Genomic DNA, 24948 nt, shown 5'->3' with positions numbered 1-24948 from the left:
ATCCGCCCACCTCAGCCTCCCAAAGTGCTGGGATTACAGGCGTGAGGGACTGAGCCGGGCCTGAAGAGTGACTTCTGATGGGTGTGAGGTTTCTTTTTTGAGGGAATAAAAATACTGTGGAATTAGACAGTAGTGATGGTTGCACAATTTTGTGAATATACTAAAAACCACTGAATGGTACACTGTAAAAGGTAAATTGTATAGTATGTTAATTCTATTCAATTTTTAAAAAAGAAGATAAGGAAGTCAGGGTAGATATTACAGGAGAGAAATTAGAATTAACAGCAGAACTCCACCATGAGAGGGTTCCAAAGAAACAAATCACAGGAAATATATGGCCACATGATTGCAAGGTTAATGAAAATCTGTACGAACCATCAAAAAAGGAACAAGAATAGATAGTGAAGCTATGACTGTAAACAACTAACCTTTCCCTGAACTGAGAAGGCCCCAGATGATCACAAAACCTTTCTGATCATCAGTCCCAACCCTCAGATAAGAATCCAGATAAGAAGACAAGGACTATCAGCAATCCGGTCACATCTAAATTTGCTTTACTGCAAGGCAAATTATAACTGGGTTTTACTCTATGTGTATTAATAGATAAATCTTTAAAAGGAAAAAGAGCAGTTAAAATCCAGACATTTTTCCCTACATGGAAGGAAAAACAGGAAGACACAGTTCTATCTGTATGTGCCACTGACTATGACCTTGTCCAAGGTATCAGAGCCTTGATGTGTCTCTATACCTTGATTTACCCAGCTGTGAAAATAAAATGATAATAACACATCTCTGCTCCATCAGGGTGATGTGAGGGATAATTAATGTTTTTAAGGTTCTTTGTGAACTTTATATTGAGACAGCCTGCTATTATTAGGAAGCCTTAACAAACACGTTCTCTACCGCAGTCAAGACCTGACTCTATTTAAGGAGGGAATGAGACTGGCTGCAAAACCAAAATGGAATGTTTGATCCATTACTTTGCTTTTTTCACTTCATAAAATTTTGGAGGAAATGTATACTCCTGTAGTCCTTATATTATCACTTCAATCACATTAAATACAAGAATTTCAGAGAGAGAAGGAAAAAATTGTAAACTATTTTGCCTGATCCCTTGTTTTAAGAGTCAAGAAAATAGTTATAGTAACCTGCCCACGGTCACAGATGAAAAAGCCAGGAACTAGAATCCATTTGAGACCTTATTTGAGACCCATAGTCTTTTACAAATGTTACTATCCCCAAATTAAAACACAACTCGCTGTCACTATTGGCCTATACTGGTGATACAGAAGTTACTGTTCTCAGGCTGGGCACGGTGGCTCACACCTGTAATCCCAGCACTTTGGGAGGCCGAGGTAGGCAGATCACCTGAGGTCAGGAGTTCGAGACCAGCCTGGCCAGCATGGTGAAACCTTGTCTCTATTTAAAAAATACAAAAATTATCTGGGTGTGGTGGTGTGTGCCTGTAGTCCCAGCTACTTAGGAGGCTGAGGCAGGAGAATCGCTTGAACCTGGGAGGCAGAGGTTGCAGTGAACCGAGATCGCACCGTTTGCCTGGGTGACAAAGCGAGACTCCGTCTTAAAACTTTTTTTGTCGTGAACCCGGGAGGCGGAGCTTGCAGTGAGCTGAGATTGCGCCACTGCACTCCAGCCTGGGTGACAGAGCAAGACTCCGTCTCAAAAAAAAAAAAAAAAAAAAAAAAAAAAAAAAAAAAAAAGTAAAGAAGTTACTGTTCTTTTTTAGTTGTGGTTTTGGTTTAGCTGGCAAATTAACTGTCATGGGCACTAATTAGCCCACTAAAATTGCAGAGCAGCACAGACGTGGGCCAGCAGCTAGGCTCCGTGGACTCCCAGGATATGGCAGTAGGACTCCAGAGCTGGGGCATGTGGTTCTCCACCACCACAGCCATGGGCCATCCCAGGGTGCCCTCTACACTTGTGCCAGTGATGGAGACCTCGGCTCAAGAAAGTCTCAGCACCATTCCCTTGCATCAGATTTATAAAGAAGAAATCATGGAAGCCTCAAGATGTGCTCCAAGGATTCCTTTTATCCCCCATAATCCATTCTTAAGAACGTTGCCTTAACTTTCATTAAGAGATTTTCTTTTTTTTTTTTTTTTTTTTGAGATGGAGTTTTGCTCTTGTTGTCTAGGCTGGAGTGCAGTGGCATGATCTCAGCTCATCGCAACCTCTGCCTCCCGGGTTCAAGTGATTCCCCTGTCTCAGCCCTCCGAGTAGCTGGGATTACAGGCATGTGCCACCATGTCTGGCTAATTTTGTATTTTTAGTAAAGATGGGTTTTCTCCATGTTGGTCAGGCTGATCTCGAACTCCCGACCTCAGGTGATCCACCCGCCTTGACTTCCCAAAGTGCTGGGATTACAGGTGTGAGCCACTGCGCCCAGCCTCATTAAGAGATTTCTAACAACCTTCCTTTCACCCAATAGCTATTTACTCAATGCCTGCTATTTTTACCAAGAATTGTGCTGCCTGCTGTGTCTGAAACATCCTTTATACTCTTCAAAGTCCCTGTTTTCAAGGGATTGTCAGTAGTAGGTTAATTAGGACAGGCACACAGAGAGCGATATTGCAAGGCAACTTTCATATCAGGCATACAGACAAAATGCTTTCAGAGTTCAAAAGAGGAAGAGCCCATGATTCCGCCAGTGTAACATGCAAGCAGCCCCATACTTCTCATAGACTACAATTGTAAAAGAGAAGCATGAAAGGTGAGTATTTAGGTTCTGTGAACTTCTACTCCCAGAGATCCCAAAAAATGGTAAAACTTCTATTTGTGCCGCACCTTTTAAATAGACCTAACACATGTATTAATTTTCTCCTCTTTCCCTGGTGAACACATACAGACTTGCTCAGTGATATGGTTTGGCTGTGTTCCCATCCAAAGCTCATCCTGAATTGTAGTTCCCATAATCCCCACCTGTCCTGGGAGGGACCCAGTGGGAGGTAATTTAATCTTGGGCATGGTTACTTCCATGCTGTTCTGGTGATAGCGAGCTCAAACGAGATCTGATGGTTTCACGAGGGGCTTTTCCCCTTTTGGTCGAGACTTCTGCTTGCTGCCGCCACGTGAAGAAGGACATGTTTGCTTCCCCTTCCGCCATGATTGTAAGTTTCCTGAGGCCTCCCCAGACCTGCAGAACTGTGAGTCAATTAAACCTCTTTCTTTTATAAATCAGTCTCGGGTATGTCTGTATTAGCAGCATGAGAACAGACTAATATATTCAAGGTCAAAGAACATCCATATGGAGCTAAAGTCTTGCTGGCTGGACACACCCAGTGACTGGCATTTTGGGGTCATGGGTATTAAGCTTAGGAAAGCTAGGCTTCTTATCAACATTTTCAGCCCCCATTTTTCCTCAATCATTTGTATAAAATAATAATGACAAAATTCAATAAATGTTCAAATAATGTTGCTAATACGGCTATGCAAAGATGCCTAAACTTCACAAAAGAACGGCATGGCCATTCATCAACTGAAACATGAAAGACAGAATTAGATTCACAAATGGCAATTTAGGAGAAAATAACTAGTGTTTGGAAAGAAAAATGTTAAAATGTGGAGGATCACATGTCCTTTCATTCAGCAGTTTCCAAGTGCTTCACTGCGAAGTCCAGATTTGGCAGCAAGCCCACTGGGAGACTTCTGGAAGGAGGGGGCATCCTGCTGCTCTAGAAACTGTGGAATAGCACCTGCTCACTCCCCAGGGCAGCTGGCCAGAGCTAACAGAAGATACGCAATAATTTTGCTAACAATTTCATGTGCTTTTTTCCAAATAACCTTTTCCAGAGCTACCAACAAGTAACAAAATGGGATAATTTGAACTTTGTCACATTTTCCCATGACATGTTAAATATGTTAACAGCCAAATGCAAGAAAGGATAAAAGATAAATGGATTTATATGAGATTGGATAATTTATAAATAATCATAGATGAGTATGGTAGGGCAGAAATATATAAGATACAACAGATCAGAACTAAATTGTCTGAAATGAAAGGAATTGATGTGCTACAATTTGTATTTCAAAGCCTATTGATTTATTCTCCTATAAACAAATATGTGTATGCCTTACACTATGAGTGGACATCTTTAAAGGGGTAACGTGTCATTCAAATTTCCTCCCTTTCTCTTTATGTTGCTAATTTTGATGAATTTAATGTAATTTTATAGATACGTTTTCATTGTACTTTCATTTACCATTTAGAGCATCTTCTAGATAAGATTATTAAGATTCCCAATCATAGAGTAACTCCCGCTTCCCAACACCATCCAATCTAGAGAAAAGACCAATATGCCTTTTAAAATTTCCCCCTTTCTCTTTTTTTGCTAATTTTGGTGCCTCTTATGGAGCTTTACAGATGGGTTTTCATTTCAAAACGGTTTTGAAAGCAGGTGAAATATTCAACAGGAACAGAGGTTAACCACAAGGAGCTCCCAAAACAATTCCTCATCTTTCCCCAAAGCTGCTCCACACCCATCTTCCTATTTTAACTGATGGAAATTCCAATCTTCTGGATGCTCTGGCCAAAACCTGGGGGTCACCCCGACCCCTCTCCTTCCAGTCTCTGGGCAAGCTCTGTTGGCTGTACTGCCACTGCCACCACCCCAAGCAGACCCCACTCTCTCACCTCTCACCTGGGTGACAGCAAAGCCTCTGTTCCGCCACTTCAGTCTATTTTCAACAACACTCAGTGATCCTTACCAGTCACTCAGCAGATCATGTCACTACTTCTCTGCTCCTCCTTCTCTGCAATGGCTCCTCCCTTCCCTCCAATAAATGGACCTCACAATGGTCTTTGAGGCCAGCCTGATCTGGCCTCACACTTCCTCTGGGCCTCACCTCTCACTGCTCTGCTCTTCCCTTGCCCTTCCAGGCACACCTGCCAAAAAACAGCCCACACCGGGGCACATGTGATTGCTCCCTCAGCCTGGAAGACTTTGCCCCCTGACGGCCACGTGGCCCCATCCCTTACCTCCCACAAGCCTGTGCTCCTAGGTGTCCAATGTTCCCTGAGCACTACTGGCCTGCCCTGTGCACAACTGCAACCAGCCTGGTCCCTACTCCCCATCCCTCCCACCCTGATCAATTTTCGTTCCATCACATTTATCATCCGTTGAGTACATTATATAACTTATTGTGAGGTTCCTGCTTACTCTGTATGTCCACACACTAAAATACAAGTAAGCTCCACGTGGGCAAAGATGCTTTTTTACCTGCTGTGTTCACTGTTTATCTCTAGCACTCCTAGATCAATGCCTGACACAACAGGCAGTAACTAAATACTTGTTAAACCAGAGAAAAGTAAAATGAGAGAAAAATATTTTTCTCCAGAGATCACTGGTTTCTCAGCTTGGCCTCACTGTGTTCTTCACAGGTGATAGGTACCTACCATGGGGTAAAAAAATGCAAATCTCATGTCATGAACCTAATTTATGTGCCTGAATTCAGGATTAAGTATGGAAGTTCATTTCTCACCTTGAAGGCAAAAAATTCTCAAATTATTTGCACCCAGATTCAATCTCAAGGTATAAACAAAGCCACAGCTCCCTTCTTAGCTACAAGTTTTATTTTGTACACCTTAAATAAGCCACATTTTATATATAACATAAGCCTTAGAATCTTGTTGAAAAATAAAGTTAATGTTTGTATTAATCCATTCTCACGCTGCTAATAAAGACATCCCTGAGACTGGGTAATATATAAAATAAAGAGGTTTAATTGACTCACAGTTCCGCAGGGCTGGGGAGGCCTCAGGAAACTTACAATCATGGTGGAAGGAGATGCAAACATGTCTTTCTTCACATGATGGCAGCAAGAAGAATCAGTGCCCAGCAAAGGGGGAAACCCCTTATAAAATGATCAGATCTAATGAGACCTCACTCACTATCACGAGAACAGCATGGGGGAAACTGCCCCCATAATTCAATTATCTCTACCTGGTCCCTCCCATGACACGTGGGGATTAAGGGAACTACAATTCAAGATGAGATTTGGGTGGGGGACACAGCCAAATCATGTCAATGTTGAAATGTTTAAAGTGGAAGACCTGGGGTTTTCTTCTTTCTCATATTCTGAGTCCTGTTGTTCCTATATCCTCTACTCATTTGTTCAAATGTTCAAACAAATATTTGTTGAATGACTCTACTTATGTGCCCAGTGATTTATTGGTGACAAATACAAGACAGAGTCCCTGTAAAAAAAGGAAAACAGAGTATCTCCTCCTACCTATGTGCTCTGAGGGAGGAAAGGGCAGGGACTGCCTGCCACACTGTGCCACCCACCTCTCAGCTCACTGCTGCCCGGCCACGCTTCGTCATCTCTTAGGGGACTAGAAGCAGCTGCAATGCCCTTCCCTGGCTGGCACTGGGGCTGCCTTTCTTTCTAACCTACAAATCTGACCCACCATACTCTGATCATCTTTTCCCTGTGGATCTTTACATCCAGACTTCTCACAGCAACCTGGACCCTTTGTCACCTGGCCCTGCTCACCTGTCTCACCCTACCTTCCCCTCTTCCCCATTTGCACCTGAGTCTCCAACCGTCTAAGTTACTCACACACCTCCCCACAGCTAGGCAGCCCTGGCCTCCTCCCGGCTTCTCTGCACCTGGAACGCTCTATGCCCCCTCATCTACCTTCTTATTCCCTAGGGGTTAACACAGTTGAGACCCTCCCTGGAGAGTGGCCCTGATTAACCTGGAACATGAGTTGTCTGCTCCTCTGTGTTGCGGCTCCGTATGTATCGGAACAGCCCTTCTCCAGGTGTGGTCTGTAGACTCCGGGGGTCACCGAGACCCTTCCAAGGAGTCCACAAGTTGAAAATTATTTTCTGAAAAATGTCAAATGCCATTTGCCTTTTGCTCTCTGAGGACATGTGCACTGATAGTGCAAAGCATCTGCTGCTGTCTCAGCACAAATCAGGCAGGAACACCAAACTGCGCTCAGCACCACTGCGCTCTTCATTGCCACACTCTTACATTTAAAAACGCGCCAGCTTCACTTACGAATGTCCTCAATGGAGCAGCAAAAATTGGTAATTTTCCTAAATCTCCACCCTTGGAACATGTTCAGGAAGCACACATACAACTCGTCAGCTGCACACCCAAGCACAATCGTAGCATTGAGGAAAAACATATGTACAACTGTGTTGGGAGCAGAACTAACTGCTTTTTTTCAAGAACCACAATTTTTACTTGGAAAATAAAGGTGAGAAAAAAACATTTTCTTTAAAATGAACAAAATGAGCCTGACAGTATTGGTAGATATAATTCAAACTGTCCAACAAAAATCAGAATCTTGGAAAATTTGTATCTGCCACCGTGAGCTTCCCAATGCTTTTCCAATGAGATCTGAGTGTGACATTTTTTTTTTAAGACAAGGTCTCACTCTGTCACCCAGGCTGAGTGCAATGGCACAAGCACAGCTCACTGAAGCCTCAACCTCCCAGACTCAAGCAATTCTCCCACCTCAGCCTCCTGAGTAGCTGGGACTACAGGCACAAGCCACCATGCCCGGCTAATTTTTTATTTTTTGTAGAGATAGGATCTCACTACGTTGCCCAGGCTGGTCTCAATCTCCTGGCCTCAAGCCATCCTCCCGCCTCGGCCTCCCAAAATCCTGGGATTACAGGTGTGAGCCACCATGACTGGCCTGAAAGTGATTTTTAATACTGTGAAATGAAATGTCCACATTTGGAAGATCTATATAACTTAGTGACCCCATATTTCCAAATAAACAATGCATGTTATGAAATCATGCTTGAGTAAAAGATCTATTTCAAGTGCAAGATAGGCCAATGAATTGTAATGTTACCAAATAAGAGAAGTCCACCAGTAATGCCTCAGGTTTCACATTGCAGCCAACCTCGAAGAAATGGCCACTTGCTGAGTTTGGGAGCACATGAAAGAATATCCACAGTTGTCTGAAAGGAGTATCAAAATACTCCTCCCTTTTCCAACTACATTTATCTGTATAAGAATGAATTTTCTTTAAATAACTTCCACCAAAGCAATACACTGCAACAGACTGAATGTAGATGCTGATATGAGAATCTAGCTTTCTTCTATTAAGAAGCACATTAAAGAAATTTGCAAAAATGTAAAATAAGGCTACTCTTCTAAGTTTTTTTTTTGGTTTAAGGAGACATTGCATTAAAAGTATGTTTATTGTGTTTACATAAAAATGGATCCACTATTGTTATGTTAAAATAAATTAATAAACATTTTGGACATTTCTCAGTTTAAATTTCTAATATAGCCAATATCAGTAGATACAGATGTAGCCCACATAACTAAAGCTCTTTGGGGCCCTCAATAATTTTTAACAGTAAAGCATCCAGAAAGAGACCGACAAGTCTGTAAAGAGAACTGTAAAACTAGAGTAATGACAATGGTGGATTATGATTGCTGTCTGTACACACGTCTGCCTCCAGACCAGAGCACCCCAAATACCAGAACTGTGTTGCTGTTTTTTCATGTTTGTATCTCTGCCATCAAACACGGTGCTTGACATGTAAACCCAGTTTATTACCTTACAGTTCTGAAAATCAGAAGACTAAGGCCACAGGGCTGTGTTCTATCTGGAGGCTCTAAGGGAGGACTCCTTACATCCCTTTTCCAAATTCTAGAGGCCACCTGCATTCCTTGGCTCGTGGCTGTCACCTCTCTCCCTCCCTCATCACATTTACTTCTCTGATTCTGACCCTTCTCCCTCCCTCTAATAAGGACCCTTGTGATTACACTGGGCCCCCTACATAATCCATGAAAATCCACCCCCCATCTCAAGATAATTAACTTAATCACATCTTCAAAGTCTTTTGAAATTTAAAATCCCTTTTGCCATATTCACAGGTTCTGGGGATTCGAATGTGGACATATTTGGGGTGGGCCATTGTTCTGTCCACCATAGCCATGTACTAAGACAATGGACTAAAAACAAGGCAGAAAAATACCCGACTATTTTCCCCAATTTTTGTTGTCGTTGTTTTTTATGAGACAGAGTCTCGCTCTGTCATCCAGGCTGGAATGCAGTGGCCCAATCTTGGCTCACTACAACCTCCACCTCCTGGGTTCAAGCGATTCTCCTGCCTCAGCCTCCCGAGTGATAGCTTGAGCTACAGGTGTGTGCCACAACACCTGGCTAATTTTTGTATTTTTAGTAAAGACAGGGTTTCACCGTGTTGCGCAGGATAGCCTTGAACTGCTGAGCTCAAATGATCGGCCTGCCTCTGCCTCCCAAAGTCCTGGGATTACAGGCATAAGCCACCGTGCCCAGCCAATTTTCCCCAATATTTAGAATTCTCCAGGCCAGGATGAGAAAGAAACTGAGAACAATGACGACCTCTGGAAGGGACACTGCATGGCTAAGAACAGCGTAGGAGGAATGCACCTACATATTCAACAAACACTTACATGGCCTTTACTATGTGCCAGGCAGTATCCAGTGCTTTCCAAATACTAGTCCGTTGCTCCCACAAAAATCCCAGACCATTTTACAGTTGCGAAAACTAAGCTTTCAGGTTAAGTGACTTGCCCAAGGTCACACAGGTAGTGAGTAGGAGAGGCTGGCGCTAGGACCTGAACCAGGTCATCAGATGGTGTCCATGCTCTTCACCACTGCCCGATGTAGCTTAGGGGGACTTAGCTGTCACCGTTTACCCTTCTACACTGCTGGCATTTTGTACCATGCAAATGTATTACCAATCTGAAAAAGTGAAGATAGTGTCACGATACAGTTATCTCTAAACATGAGAGCTAGAAAGATTATCATACTTGGTCCTTCCCAATGATCTCACTTCCTTCATAGGCAGGAATAAAGTGAGAAATATAATTCATTTTCAAGCCCCTTACAAAAGAAGGGGGAAAAAAATAGAAACACAAACAAGCACCATTTGGCAGCCAGTACTCATAACACCGACAGGAAAGTGAGATCTTTTTTTTTTTTTTTTCCTTTTCCTTATGTAACAGGCTGTAAAGTTTCCTCTTCTCAGCAGTCAATAGTTTCACAGAACTACTGCTTCATAGAGAGCTGGCTCACTCTACCTTCACAGGAGACCTGCCTGGCATCCCAAACTCTCAAATGTCTATCAAAAGTGGCAGAGCCAACAGATATTTCACACAGTGCGCTTCAGAGAACTTCTGCAGATTTTTATCTGAAAGTTGTATTTATAGTTAATGTTCGGAGACAAACGCCAAGACTGATTTTTACTCAAAATGCTGGGAACGTTTATTTAACATCTCTCCTCCTGACCCTCATACTGCCTGGTCCTCTTTGCCATGGGGTGTCCCCTCCCCACCAGCTGTCCCTCTCACAGGCCAGCAGGATGTTAATCCATCTACCTCACCCCTAAAGGGGACCAGTGAGGACCACACTTTAGTGGAGACAGCTTCCGAATGCTGAGGAAGACTTAGGTTTTACAGAGAACATATATGGGTTCCTTTATTCACTCTTTCCTCTAAAACATTTGAGTATTTATTTTATAAGGGACTTCTGATCATTCAACACAACAATAAGATCCAACGGAATGAAGCTAAAGTGGTGGGATGAGAGAGGCAACAGGCAGGAGCAAGCTTTTCAAGTCACACACACACTCCAGTGGCCATCAAATAGGCAGACAAGTTCTCTGTATTTTATAGAAGGCAGGGGGAAGTAGTAATACAATACTCATTAGTTAGTTAATTAGCTAGTTGGTTTTTCAGATACTGCAATGATATGTTATAAATTCCTGGAATTCAGGGTTTTCTACAATCTGGCCCCAATAGACTTTCCAATCTTTCTTCCCGTGACCTCTACATGCAGCCTGTGTCTTCCAGCTTGCTTGCTCTATGTGAAATGCCCTTCCCTCCACCAAGTCCCCCCACCACACACCTCCAGGTCCACAGCCTGTCCATCTGCAGTGCTGAGATCAAACACAAACCCTTCCAGAAACTGTCCTCTGACGCTGATGCTGAGAGCCCTGTGCCTTGCTTCTGGGTGCCTTTGCTCTTGTAAAACAGAAAAATTAGTGGGAATCCCACCTCTGACCTCTAATTCTCTTCATTGCAACTGTATTTTTTTTCCTTTGGAGCCAGGAATTATTTACAAGTGTTTTACAATTCAACTATGAGCTTCTTGAGAGTATGAAATAATGTGTAATTCACCTTTATGTACCTTCAACATTTAACAAAAGGTTATCTGTTAAATATACAAGTGAATAAATAAATGAGAATAAGAAAAAGAGAATCAAACAAAACTTTTATAAGGAAATTAGTATCCAAGGATCTTAATTTTTTCCACTACGAACAGAAAGCCACACGCTCACTTCCACATGGATGGAAATGAAACCGATCTTCAGCACAGACAAAACAAACTCGTAATTCTGAGACCGAAGTTCTGTGTCCTGGTAAAACCAGTATTTCCCAATCAGATTGTTTTCTGATTAAAAAAAAAAAAAAAGTACCACTCATCTTTAGGAACACTAATATGTTTTTACATCTGGAAATCTGGGGTGTCAGCCAGCCAGACTCAGTAATAGCAGTTTTACACACAAACAGAGCATTCTCTGAGCTAAATGCTGTTAGTCATTCTAAACAGGCAATGGAAGCCAAAATGCCCTCACTCTCATCAACAGGAAATAAGTGGGTTTGCCACTTCAGAGCTGGCTCTGTAATTCTTTTCCCTGGTGAGAAGCTATATAATGGACACATACATTCCCAAGAGCAATTCATTCCAAAGAGCAAATTTACATCTAAGTGGCTCCTGGTAGCTTGAGACTCAACGCTGCTCACAGCAATTTAAAAAAAGAATGATTCAAAGGGGGCGTGGAGGCTAAAATAGAAGCTCAGGCTGCAATTATCTTCATCATCTGGTAAGCATGTGTTGGATTTATATCGTCTAAATGGAAGGAGGAACATAGGTCTTTTCTATTTTGTTCCCTATTAAATATACCTCCAATCCTAACAAGGTAGGATTAATGGCTGTTTATAGATGGAGAATTCATTAATGCGACAAATTCAGTGTTTACATAAAGACTGTGTTTGGAAACTCTATGCCCAATGAGACTTTCTTAAAGGCTGCTGGAATGTTTCAAAAGACGGCAAACACTAGAAAAGGGATTTTCATACATAAATCACAAATACGGCATTAACAGGATCCCAGTATAAACAGGTCTGGCCCGTCCAATCCCTTCAATGGTCGCCTTGTTGGCTCTAAAATAACACTGGCCTCTTTGGGGAATTCCAGTGGTAAAATTAATTCTCTCTATAAAAAGTTTTTACAGACGATATTTCCGCTCAAGTCAAATACAGCCTATGGACATTTCCCCTCTCCACTGTGAATAACTAGAACAGAAATTTAAGCCCTTCAAGGCAAAATCAAACGGTCATTCATTTCTTAGGGAACAGAGGAACTTCATACTGAACCCTCATCAACTCTCCATATATTCCTGTCTCTTCCGCTCCTCACAGAGAATCACAGGCATAGTGGAGTGAAGCTGGTGAATGCTGGAAGTTCTTTGCTTCCTAGTGTAAGCGATTTGCCAAAAGGAACATGGTGTCTTCCAAGCATGGGCTGAGCAACAAATGAGGTGAGCTAAGAGTCAACTGCCTGCATTCTGAGTGCACGAGGAAAGACAATGGTGGAGGTTTGGGACACACAATTCCTAAGAACACACATGCGCGACAGCGATCATGTGCTGGGAACTTTACGCATATTATCTCATTCCATCCTCAAAACCTCGGCATAGAAGGCCTCAGGAAACAGTAAGTCCTACTGCCTCAGTTCAGGCCACCTCTTTTAGACTAATGGCCAAGGGGCAGCGGGAGTGCTCAAGCCAGCCCCGGGGCTGCTCTCCAGTCAGTGCAGGCTCGAGAGGCTGGCTCTCCAGGGCCGCCTTCCACACCTGTGCAAGTTAAAAATGGGGCTTGCGGCGGGGCACAGTGACTCACATGTGTAATCCCAGCACTTTGGGAGGTCGAGGCGGGCAGATCACCTGAGGTTGGGAGTTCGAGACCAGCCTGACCAACATGGAGAAACCTCGTCTCTACCAAAAAAACAAAATTAGCCAGGCGTGGTGGTGTGTGCCTGTAATCCCAGCTACTCGGGAGGCTGAGGCAGGAGAATCGCTTGAACCAGGAGGTGGAGGTTGCGGTGAGCCGAGATTGCACCATTGCACTCCAGCCTGGGCAACAAGAGCAAAACTCCATCTCAAAAAAAAAAAAAAAAAAAAAAATGGTGGGTGGGGTGGGGGAGGAGAGGTTGCACTGCCCCGAGCCTCCTGCAGGGGGTGCACCGACAGCAAAACCCTGGAGTGCATTTTCATTAAGCTTAGCAGGTGAGTCTTGGGCACTAGGAAGTTTGAGACCCATTTTCCTAAACATTATTCATATCAATGAATGTCAAATACTGCAAGGATGCTTCTTTTCTAGAAAAGCAGAACCTTAATAGCAACCCACAAGCAACCCCCTAGCTTCCTGGGACCTGCTACTGTGACTAACACTTCTTTCAGTCGAAGATTCATTAGATATAGAGCTATAGACAGAGACAGAATTTTTTCCCACTTAAAACTGATCAAGAGACAAAAGTCAAGCAAAATAAACTTCAGGATATGACTGAAAGCCCTGAACTCTGTGTAGCTTGTTCCCAGGGCCCCCCACACATTTTAAGTGCTCGACAGGGGGCTATAAATATTCCGCTTAGATGGTCAACATAAGCCCAAACAAGTGCTTAAGGCTTTCCTTTTCGTCTTTCTGATATTCTTCTAATTTCTATTTTTAAAAAACAGGTCTTCTTTCCCAGAGAGGCAGCCATTTGGTTTTTATAGCAAGCAAAGGATTGGCTTCTCTGGAAAAGCAAACAGAACTTTCCTTCTTTTCAAGTACATGGTTGCCTTCTAGCAATGCCAAGGGAAAGTGAAATTTAGGGAAACGCAGGCTCTGAAATGGCCGGCCACTGCTAAGTTATAATTCAAAGTATTAAAAACTGTTTTTCAAAGTCATTTAAATTTTTGATTTCCATAAATTTTAACTTTTTTAGTTAAAAAACGGGATTACTGTTTTCTAATCCATTGCAAAAGCAAATCAAGGTAATTTTTAATAAAATAGGAAGCAAAGGAGAGGGAGGAGGAGGAGAAGCACGTTTTCAGAATTCCTGCCAAGTAAAACACTGGGCTGAACATGCCACAGACAGGAACGCCCCCAAACTCACAGGGTCCACAGGGGCAGGGGAGAAACATTATCCTCTGGATGAGAAAAGTGAGGCTAAGCATCTTCATTCAGGCTCCCCTAAAAGCAGAGTCTGAGTCGAGGACTTGGGTATGGAAGTTTATTTAGAAGGTGACCCCGAGATTCCCAAAGGAGGGGTTAGGGACAGTGAGGCAGGAAGGGCAGGAAGCCCATGGGAGGTGTGAAAGCGAGGCTGCTGTGTACAGCTGGAGCTCATTCCAGGGCCCATCTGCAGAGCTGTGTGGACTGCACACCTCAGAACTGTTTCCACCAGGGTAAAGAGGCTGGGGTAGCATCCGCCAAAGCCCAGAACTCCCTGGGTGAGTCAAAAAACCCGTATAGGGCAGCCCAGGACCTGAACCCACGTCTGACTCAAAACCTGTATGCTTGTTACCATGCCACCTCTCAGAGTTTCCACAAACACAGGCTTCTCTTGTCATTCAGATGTTGCATATGAATGAGAGACCTGGTCTTTTTTCACTTTTATCTTTTAAACCACCCACCTACCCTTATTTTCTTTTCCCCTCAACCTTCACAATGGAAGACTTCCTTCTCAGATGTTTGCCCACAGGCATGTAACTTCCTTCACAAGCAACGCAACTACCTCAAAAAGAAAAAGAAAAGTCTGTTTGTGGTGTCTGGGGAAGGAGTCTGCTGGGGCTGTTTTTTCCAGCCCAAGCAACATCACTATGGAACAGCCACCTGGAGCTTAGGAGAGGGGAGGAATGGTAAAGCTCAGGGCAGAGGCGGGCGGGGCGCTGCCTGGGAGACTGTCACACCCACAGAGCACAGTCTTGCCAGGACACCAGGAAAGGGTTAGTGGCTCCCACTAGGCTGGTAGTGGAAGAACCTGCAAGGTTCCATCAGGAGGACGTGATGTGGACAAGCACCGTGCCTGCCTGGCTAACTAAGCTCTCTGTCCACACACACACAGGCTGTAAAGGATTAGACAGTCCGAATGGCTGCCTAAGATGAGTAATAGAATAGCTGTTTAACAGATCCAGGACTGCCTCTTTATTCTGTTTCCTTGCAAATAAATAAATAAATACATAAAAGTGGCTTAACTCACCTGCCTGATCCTTACTATTTAAAAAAAAATTAAAAAGAAAAGAAAAACGACTGGGTGCGGTTGCTTACACCTGTAATCCCAGCACTTTGGGAGGCTGAGGGGGGTGGATCGCTTGAGGTCCGAAGTTCAAGACCAGCCTGGCCAACATGGTGAAACCCCGTCTCTATTAAAAATGCAAAAACTAGCCAGGCGTGGTGGCACGTTCCTGTAGTCCCAGCTACTTCAGAGGCTGAGGCAAGGGAATCACTTGAAACCGGGAGGTGGATGTTGCACTAAGCCAAGATTGCACCACTGCACTCCAGCCTGGGTGACAGAGCAAGACTGTCTCAAAAAAAAAAAAAAAAAAAAAAAAAGGTAAATTTGCCCCTTTCTCTGCTTTCTATAGGAATTCACTCCCGCAAGTACCAAAAGTATTATAGCCTCTGTGGTAATTTCTTATTATGATAAAATACATAGAGACATAACACAGGTAGTGAATGTATCCCTCAAGAGTAATGAATCCAACAAATGGACACATGTATGTATTATATGGAATACTCAGGCCCATAACAGCAGCCCAGGGTAGCTGAATGATGGCCCTAATATACCCAAGTAATTAATAAGTTCCATCATAATTTTTGTTTTATGACATTCACTTTTATATGCCAATAATCCATTTAATGGCATTTTAAATTAGAGGAAAGCCCCAAGAGAGGAGGAGAAAGCACGAGATACCTTATTGAATCACAAATCTTACCATCTGATTTTTTAATTCCAAAAATGACCTAATAAACTTCCTTTATAATTAAATCAATCCTAACAACTTCTCTTTGGTGTTTTTCATTCATTTTTGGTAATCATGCAGAGATTTCAATTGGAAATCCATTATCATCATAATTAAGTATAAAAATTGCTCTGTGCTCTCCCAGGAAAAAGACCCCACACTTGGTCTCCCATGGAGCTTGACCCAGGCTCTCCAGAGGTATAAAGTGAAACTACTGGTTTTCAGTACTCACTGGAGCCTCTAATTTACTTGACTGCAGTACATGAAATACACATGAATGATAAACTCAAAACTTCAGACCTTCAAATGATTTCCTCATATGGAAGTCTTACCGTGAGAAAAATATACTGGCACACAGTTTTTCATTTTTAGGCCTTCACAAAGTTTTTAAATTCATGACCTACATTAAAAGTTTGCTGTTTACTGGCCAGGCACAGTGGCTCATGCCTGTAATCCCAGCGCTCCGGGAGACCAAGGCAGGTAGATCACCAGAGGTTAGGAGTTTGAGACCAGTCTGGGCAACATGGTGAAACCCCACCTCTACTAAAAATACACAAATTAGCCAGGCATGATGGTACACGTCTGTAATCTCAGCTACTCAGGAGGCTGAGGCACGAGAATCTCTTGAACCCGGGAGACAGAGGTTGCAGTGAGCCGAGACTGTGCCACTGCACTCCAGCCTGGGCAACAGAGTGAGACTCTGTCTCAAAAAAAAAAAATAAAAATAAATTTTAAAAAAGAAAGTTTGCTGTTTATTAAGAAAGTAGTACTCAACAAAAGATATAACTGAACTGAAATGCATGAGCTGTTCTAAGAACCCAACAGAAGACTGCAAGATGGTTGTGCCTTAGATTCAACTAAATAAGAAAAATCTTTCCACTTTGGCATTTATGCAGGCTTTCATCTGCCTTCAATCACAGAGGAACTACAAGACTAAACATTATGGGTGATTTTTAAAGAGTCCGTGATTTTTTTTTAAATGTTATTTTGTGCAAAAATAATTATTTTCTATTTTCATGAAAGCGCTATAATTACTAAAATGCATGAAATTTTGATAAAATCTACTCCAGTTGGCATCTGTGTTCTTCTAATAAATTAGAAAACATTCTTTGAACAGCTTAAATAATCTGAGTTTGCAAGCAAAATTACAGCCTAAAAATATTGGCTGTTGATCCCAGCAGTTAAGAAGGAAGACAGAACAAAGCCTTACCATTGGCTGTATTCTTTTTAAAGTTATCCAGGAATTCCTCCAGCAGTTGGGACTGGTTAGGAGGGGGCAGCAGACTCTTCTGGTCCCTGGAGAACAGGTCACTGTCTGACCAGGATGTACACAGGGTTGCTTTTGTGTCCGGAGGCCGGGCAATCAGAGTGAGTCCCACGCTCTTCTCAGAAAACAGGGCCTCCATCTGCTTCAGGTCAAGATCAGACACAGCTTCCCCATTTAAGGTCATGATCTCGTTGCCCTTCCTCAGCCCTGAGAAAAAGGAAGGAGAAACAGAAAAAAGAGAGAGGGATTACTGTGAGAAATATTTTCAGATGAAAGAAGGCTGCAAACTCAAACCATGTACTCATAGGGACTGTTTTGTTTGTTGCTTTCTTCAAAGAAAGTGCCAGCCGGGCACAGTGGCAGGCTCCTGCAGTCCCTGCTAATCAGGAGGCAGAGATGGGAAGATCACTTGAGCCCAGGAGTTTGAGGCCAGCCTGAGGCTATATAGCAAGACTCCGTCTTTTAAATAAGAAAAACAAAAAAGAATTAAAGGGCCAAAATGTATAGTATTTAGATGCCACTAAGAGCAAAACAAATGTTAGCTCTCTCACAGTTACTATTAGAAGAAACAGTTTGAAAGATCTCAGCTCACTGCAACCTCTGTATCCCAGGTTCAAGAGATTCTTGTGCCTCAGCCTCCTGAGAACCACTCATTCGTTGTTTTTTCTAGTATTCCCATGTTAACTTTGTTCCACCCGTGTCTGCCTGTCTGTCTCACACTCTCTTCCTCCTTCCCTCTGTCTATACATATGTTTACACTTTCTCTCTTTTAAACACACACACACATGTTCTCTCTATATATAGGCATATGCATTTTCTTTCTTTTCTCTCTCTCTGTCCTTTTCTATGGAGGCAGGAGTCTCACTCTATCTCCCAGGCTGGTCTTGGGCTCCTGGGCTCAAGCAATCCTCCCATCCTCCCACCTCAGCCTCCTGAGCAGCTGGGTTTATGGGAGCGAGCCGCTGTGTTTGGTCTCATTTCCAATTAAACTCTTATGTTTACTTTCTTTAAAATTCCAGGAGAAACCTTTTTCTGACAAAACTGTAAGAAGAAACATTCACTGGCCAGACTGTATTCTACAGTTTCAAATTAAGAGGCACGGTGTGCCACACGGACCTTCCCCATATGCCAGGCCATCGGGAAGAACGTCGCTTATAAATATCCGGCTGAGATGCTGATGCTCATCCACCTGCGCTGTCACTGCAAACCCTAGAAATGAAAATAAAAGGAAAAAGCAAGTCTCAACCCACCACACTCAATTTCTCCAACCACATCGGCAGTATCTCCTTGAACATCTTTTCTCATAAGTACAGTATGTTGAGAAAGTCTAAATTACAACTATTTTGAAAGTACAAATATCTTGCAGGGTCAGAAAAAGAAAAATGTCAGGCGAGAGGCTTAAGAAACATAAAAACATAACTTTTATTCAAAAGGTGAGACCATGCACCCATGTGCATAACAGCATAATTCACGATAGCCAAGAGGTGGGAATAACCCAACTGTCCGTCAATAGATGGATGGATAAGCAAAATGTGATCTATGCATACAGTGGAGTATCATTCAGTGTTAACAAGGAAAAATATCTTGGCATATGCTACAATTTGGGTGAACTTTGAGGAGAATATGCTAAGTAAAATAAGCCAGTCACAAATAGACAACACAGTATGATACTATTTATATGAGTAGCTAGAGCAGTCAACTTCAGAGAGGTAGAAAGTATTAATAGAAAGGTGGTTGCTAGGGGAATTCCGAGAGATACAAACTATTAACAAACTGGTGGTTGCCAGGGGCTGGGGGAAGGATAGTATGAGGATTTGGTGTTAAATGGGTACAGAGTTCAGTTTTACAAGACGAAAAGATTTCTACAGATAGATGATGGTAGCACAATATTGCGAATGTATTTAACATCACAAAACTGTACCACTAAAAGTGGTCAAGATGATAAATTTTATGTTATATGCCTATTACCACAATTAAAAATTTAGGCGAATTTAACAGCAAAAAATACTCTTACTGAAATACATGAAATTCAGTTCAATACAACAAATAATTGTTGAGAAACAACTATGTTTGGGGTTGAGTATTTTAAAAAGGTGAAAAAATGCTTGGGTGAATACAGTGCTTGCCCTAAATACATAAGACTACATCCAAATCCTAGGCAGACCTTCCCTCTTCTGAATGCATGGCTCCTGACTTAGTGTCCCCCTCTGTGATGCCACAGTGAGGAGCGCAGGTTTCTATGTCTTGCGCTCTAATACGGTCCCCTAATACGGAGAGTTCTTTGAGGACAGCAAGAATGTCCTGCTCCCCAGGTCTCTCTGTGACCCCAGCAGAGCCTGGCAGATTATGGTCTCACCAGAGAGTATCTTTGCAATGTCTTCATTCATCCATTCCAATACAAAGATGAACACAAATGGCAACCACAAAAAGCACAGTGAAGGCCAACAGGAGGAGAAAAAAGGCCAAGAGGGCTTCAAAGGAAAAACCAACATAACATGGGATCCGGGCACAGTGGCCCACACCTGTAATCCCAGCACTTTGGGAGGCTGAGGTGGGTGGATCACTTGAGTCCAGGAGTTCAAGAGCAGCCTGGCCAACATGGTGAAACCCCATCTCTACTAAAAATACAAAAATTAGCCAGGCGTGGTGGCAGGCAAGGCGCCTGTAATCCCAGCTACTTGGGAGGCTGAGGCAGGGAGAATTGCTTGAACCCAGGAGGCAGAGGTTGCAGTGAGCCAAGATCATGCCACTGCACTCCAAGCTGGGCAACAGAGCAAGACTCTGTCTCAAAAAAAATAAAAAATAAAAAAATAACGTGGGGGTCAGAAAAGATTATACAAATTTTTATCAAAAGAAGGCATCCTAAAAAGGACATTTTAACATCTTATAAACTTTTATTATTAGCTTGAATCATTTTAAGGAAAATAATCATGTATCAATATATTTAACAAGGTAAGAAATAGTGTTTCTATGGAGGTATTTACCAATCATTATCTAATCAAAGAGAAATGTAGGAAATGATGCTATGAAGTGACTTCAGAAGCACTGATCCTTAACTTTTTTTGTTTTGTTTTGTTTTGAGACGGAGTTTCGCTCTTGTCACCCAGGCTAGAGTGCAGTGGCGCGATCTCGGCTTACGGCTCACTGCAACCTCTGCCTCCCAGGTTCAAGTGATTCTCCTGCCTCAGCCTCCTGAGAAGCTGGGATTACAGGCATGTACCACCATGCTTGGCTAATTTTGTATTTTTAGTAGAGACGGGGTTTCTCCATGTTGGTCAGGCTGGTCTCAAGCTCCCGACCTCAGGTGATCTGCCCACCTTGGCCTCCCAAAGTGCTGGGATTACAGGTGTGAGCCACGGTGCCCAGCTGACCCTTAACTGTTAAACTCAGGGAAGAAAAAAGGAAGTAAAGCTAAAGCAATCAGATATGGCTTCTTCAAGAAAGACCTTGAGTTAGTTCTTGAAGGACAGTAGGATTCATGTCATTAGAGAGGAGGGATGGGGGAAGAAAGAGGAAAGAAGGGGAGCATTCCAGGTGGGAAGAGAAAACTAAGAGCAAAGACACTAGAGATGAAAGCAACTGTCATATGAATCATGAGTTGATCTGCTCAGAGCAGCACCAGCACACAGTACATTCATCGTGTTATTAATCTATATTTTCAAATTCCCATCAATTTTATATTCATTCCATTTAATTCCTTTGGCATTTCCCTCTAATACTGATACCTATTTGTGTCGCCTGCTAATATCAATAAATAGAAACGAAGGAAGAGAAAGGAAGTTCAGAAACTATTGTCATATATTCTGAAAATGTGAATGTAAGGGGAAAAAAAATTAAGTCCAAAGATACTGGGGCAAAGTAGGCAAAGACGAACAACACAATTCCCTGAAAGGGGCATTCCTTACACTTACCAAAGTCACACACACTCCCAGTCTTCGTGAGCTGCACATCATAAACATTTAGTGGAAAGACTTCTATTTCATCATAAACCTGCAAAAGGTGAAAACAACAAAATCAGAGGATTTCATGTTATGATACCTTGAAAAATTACTTTGACACTATTTTTCATAATAAAACAAGAAAGCTATTAAGATACAGTTTATATAGAAACTGTTTCCAAACTAGATGCCAAATTTAAACAGAATTTTCCCCAAAAATGACATTTTTCAAAATCAAAGGGCCATAGATGTGGTTCAGTTTCCCTTCCTAAAGCTAGTGCACACTTACCTGTTCTTGCATATATTCATATGGTGCAGGGATGCAATACTCAACATTGTCATCTACTAATTTTCGAAGTTGTAGGCCATAATGGCTGGGTTCCAACTGCCTCATCTATAAAGAAAAAGACAGTTACTCAGATTTTAAATGCCCTTTCTAAATCCATCATTGATTAGCAGACTCATTAAAAATCAAAGTAGAAATCTCTAAAAGAATACTGCATATAATTTGCTGAATTTAAACCTATATAAGAGCTCTAATTTAAATACTCGTATGCAGGCCAAGCGCAGCGGCTCACACCTGTAATCCCAGCACTTTGGGAGGCCAAGGCAGGTGGATCACTTGAGGTCAGGAGTTGGAGACCAGCCTAGCCAATACAGCAAAACGTCGACTATAGTAAAAATACAAAAATTTGCCAGGTGTAATGGCACACACCTATAATACCAGCTACTCAGGAGGCTGAGGCAGAAGAATCGATTGAACCCAGGAGGTGGAGGTTGCAGTGAGCTGAGATAGCACCACTGCACTCCAGCCTGGGTGACACATCAAGACTCCATCTCAAATAAATAAATAAATAAATACATACATACATACATACATACATACTTGTATGCAAAAAAGTAAAAGGTGACAATTATTTTTAAGAAGGTTTTCTCTGAACAATATTGCTTATGATTAAAGGCAAGAGATGCATTTTTAAGAGATTACAGTAGAACATATCTGATAGTAGAATAAATCTTACCAGCTCAGCAAATGCCATCTCTTTAGTTAGGTTGAGCCTAACCTTGTTTCTCATTACTAAAGTACAGAAATTTGTAAAATGTCAACAAATCTACAGACTTCAGAATTAAGAATGTCCTACTCCAAAAATTTTCAAAAGGAAAATGTGTACACACACACACTCATATTTTCTCTCGCATGCATATTTTCAACAGTGAGAAATTTATCTCAGGCCTATGCTCTAACTGGGTCAAATTGACCCACTACTTCTTCTTTTTTTTTTTTTTTAATTTGAGACAGAGTCTTGCTCTGTTGCCCAGGCTGGAGTGCAGTGGAGCGATCTTGGCTTAAGGCAAGCTCCGCCTCCCAGGTTCACGCCATTCTCCTGCCTGCGCCTCCCGAGTAGCTGGGACTACAGGCGCCTGCCACCATGCCCGGCTAATTTTTTGTATTTTTAGTAGAGATGGGGTTTCACCATGTTAGCCAGGATGGTCTCGATCTCCAGACCTCATCGGCCTCCCAAAGTGCTGGGATTACAGTCATGAGCCGCTGCTCCCGGCCGACCCACTACTTCTGATACCCTTTATTACTCAGAAAATTATCAGTTTAATAGAGGATATCATTGGTATAGAACATTGTTGGTTTTCTGAATAAAAACGTTACATATGGGAGCAAAAGGAAATTAAGTTCATAAGGATATAAACTACATATAAATGTAGAGAATCCTAACGTTTCAAGTCAAAGTGAAAAGGGGGGACTAAAATTAAACATTTTTCACATTCATTAAGTGCACATGATTAAGCGTTACCAAACTCTATATGCCTTTTTCACCATTTCAACATATTTGATTGTATTTTCTCTGGAAACTTAAAACTATTTAAGCTCTACTACACCACCTGGTGGTCTAAAAGCTTCTGGTCTGATGTTGCTGAATATATTCATTCTCTCTCAGAGGGCTCTCTTTAAGCCTTACCATAAACTCCCTTTTCAGATCAGGAATTAAACCCAGTTTGAAAAATGAATAAAACATCATCTTATATGAATCTCCATAAAGCAACTGTGAATATATCAAGTTTCGTGTTTAATCTGGAGAAATCCGATAAAACTATTCAGGATTAAATTAAATTACCTCAAAGTTTATGCCGCCTTCTTATAACACACCATCTCTAAGTAACTTAAATAGCAACGGATTTCATAATTATTCTAGATATCAAAGTATACATAGAATTTCAGTAGATTAGCTCAGGTTCTTCATGAAAGTGTGGGATCATGACCTAATAACTCATTCTTCTAAAGAGATCAAGGAATAGAATGCAAATTAATCAATATGCTAGTAAATATATCAACTAATAAATATGCTAATATGTTCCCTGGCGTGGAAACTGGGCCCTTGAATACCACACGAATTTAGAAGGCATGAGATTGCAACATTAATGATTATTTCTATTCAGAAGTATATTTCTGCAGCGAAATCCATTACCTTGCATGCCAAAGTCAAAATATCTTCTACTCTGTGCTCTGGCTTGATTCCCACAGTAACTCCGTGATTATCCTGGAAGTGGACATATGTCTGGATTTCCCATGTGTTGTCTCGGGGAGCACTGTCTACTGTTGAACCATATATGTGCAGAAGTTCGTCGACCTGTTTGTAGATGCCAAAGAAAATGCAGACAAATTTGATTAACAAATGAAGGAAACCACCGGCCAAATGTCCTGTTCATTTATGGAGTATTTAGAGTAAACGCTCACACGCTTCACATCCCTGGCTTCTCACAGCCCTCTGAGGCCGACAATGTTTCCTCACTCATTTTATCAGATGAAACTGCAGCCATGGGAAGTGGAGTGAAAGTCAGTGACTGCCTGTCCTGTGTTCTTTCTACTGTGTCGATTGGCCGCTTATGCCAAGTTAGAACAGCACAATCCAGCTGGGAACGGTGGCTCACTCCTGTAATCCCAACACTTTGGGAGGCCAAGGCAGGCGGATCACCTGAGGTCAGGAGTTCGAGACCAGCCTGGCCAACATGGTGAAACAGCATCTCTACTAAAATACAAAAATTAGCCAGGGGTGGTGACGTGCACCTGTAGTCCCAGCTTCTTGGGAAGCTGAGGCAGGAGAATCACTTGAACCTGGCAGGCAGAGGTTGTGAGCCAAGATCACACCACTGCACTCCAGCCTGGGCAACAGAGTAAGAGTCTATCTCAAAAAATAAAAAAAGAACATCGCAATCCATGTAAGGGCTGCTGAGTATCCACGCTTACTGCTCTGGGATCATGGTGGAGAAGGGCCACGTGAAGCCTGCATCTAAGCCATAATCCCTCTCCGACCTCCCACTGAATTCCAGACACACCTTGTCCATGGCCACTGACATCTGCCTGCCATCCTGACCCTGAACTGCACTTAATCCAAGCACGAGCTTTCTCTTCTAAGTCTACCTGGTTTTTTTGTCTTTGTTTCTTCTTTTTAATTTTAGCCTGACTCATCACTGACAGAAATCTATTTGTTCCTTAAAATTAACCCATAGTCCTGGGAAATCTTTTCTCTATCCTTCAGCTATCTCACACATAGACACTGTTGGAAAATCATCTCAAAGAATACCACCTTCAAGAAGCCTTTCCCAAAAAAGTTTAGATTGCCAAAGTACATCATCACAACAACTGCTGACTTCATGCTAATATGTCCTTTTGTAATTCACA

At 42.3% G+C, this 24948-nt stretch overlaps 1 protein-coding gene across 1 annotated transcript in view; it reads right to left on the bottom strand.

Annotated features, from left to right (window-relative positions):
- The window catches only part of TIAM2 (TIAM Rac1 associated GEF 2), a 530223-nt gene that overhangs the window by 58425 nt on the left and 446850 nt on the right, over positions 1-24948 (bottom strand). The window contains 5 exon segments of the mRNA XM_055267826.2: positions 17260-17523; positions 18433-18525; positions 21228-21306; positions 21544-21648; positions 23735-23896. Coding sequence (XP_055123801.1) covers positions 17260-17523; positions 18433-18525; positions 21228-21306; positions 21544-21648; positions 23735-23896 — 703 coding nt within the window.

This window comes from Symphalangus syndactylus, chromosome 2 (assembly GCF_028878055.3).
Source record: "Symphalangus syndactylus isolate Jambi chromosome 2, NHGRI_mSymSyn1-v2.1_pri, whole genome shotgun sequence".
NCBI classification, from domain to species: Eukaryota; Metazoa; Chordata; class Mammalia; order Primates; family Hylobatidae; genus Symphalangus; species Symphalangus syndactylus.
This window is presented reverse-complemented; position numbering and strand designations above follow the sequence as displayed.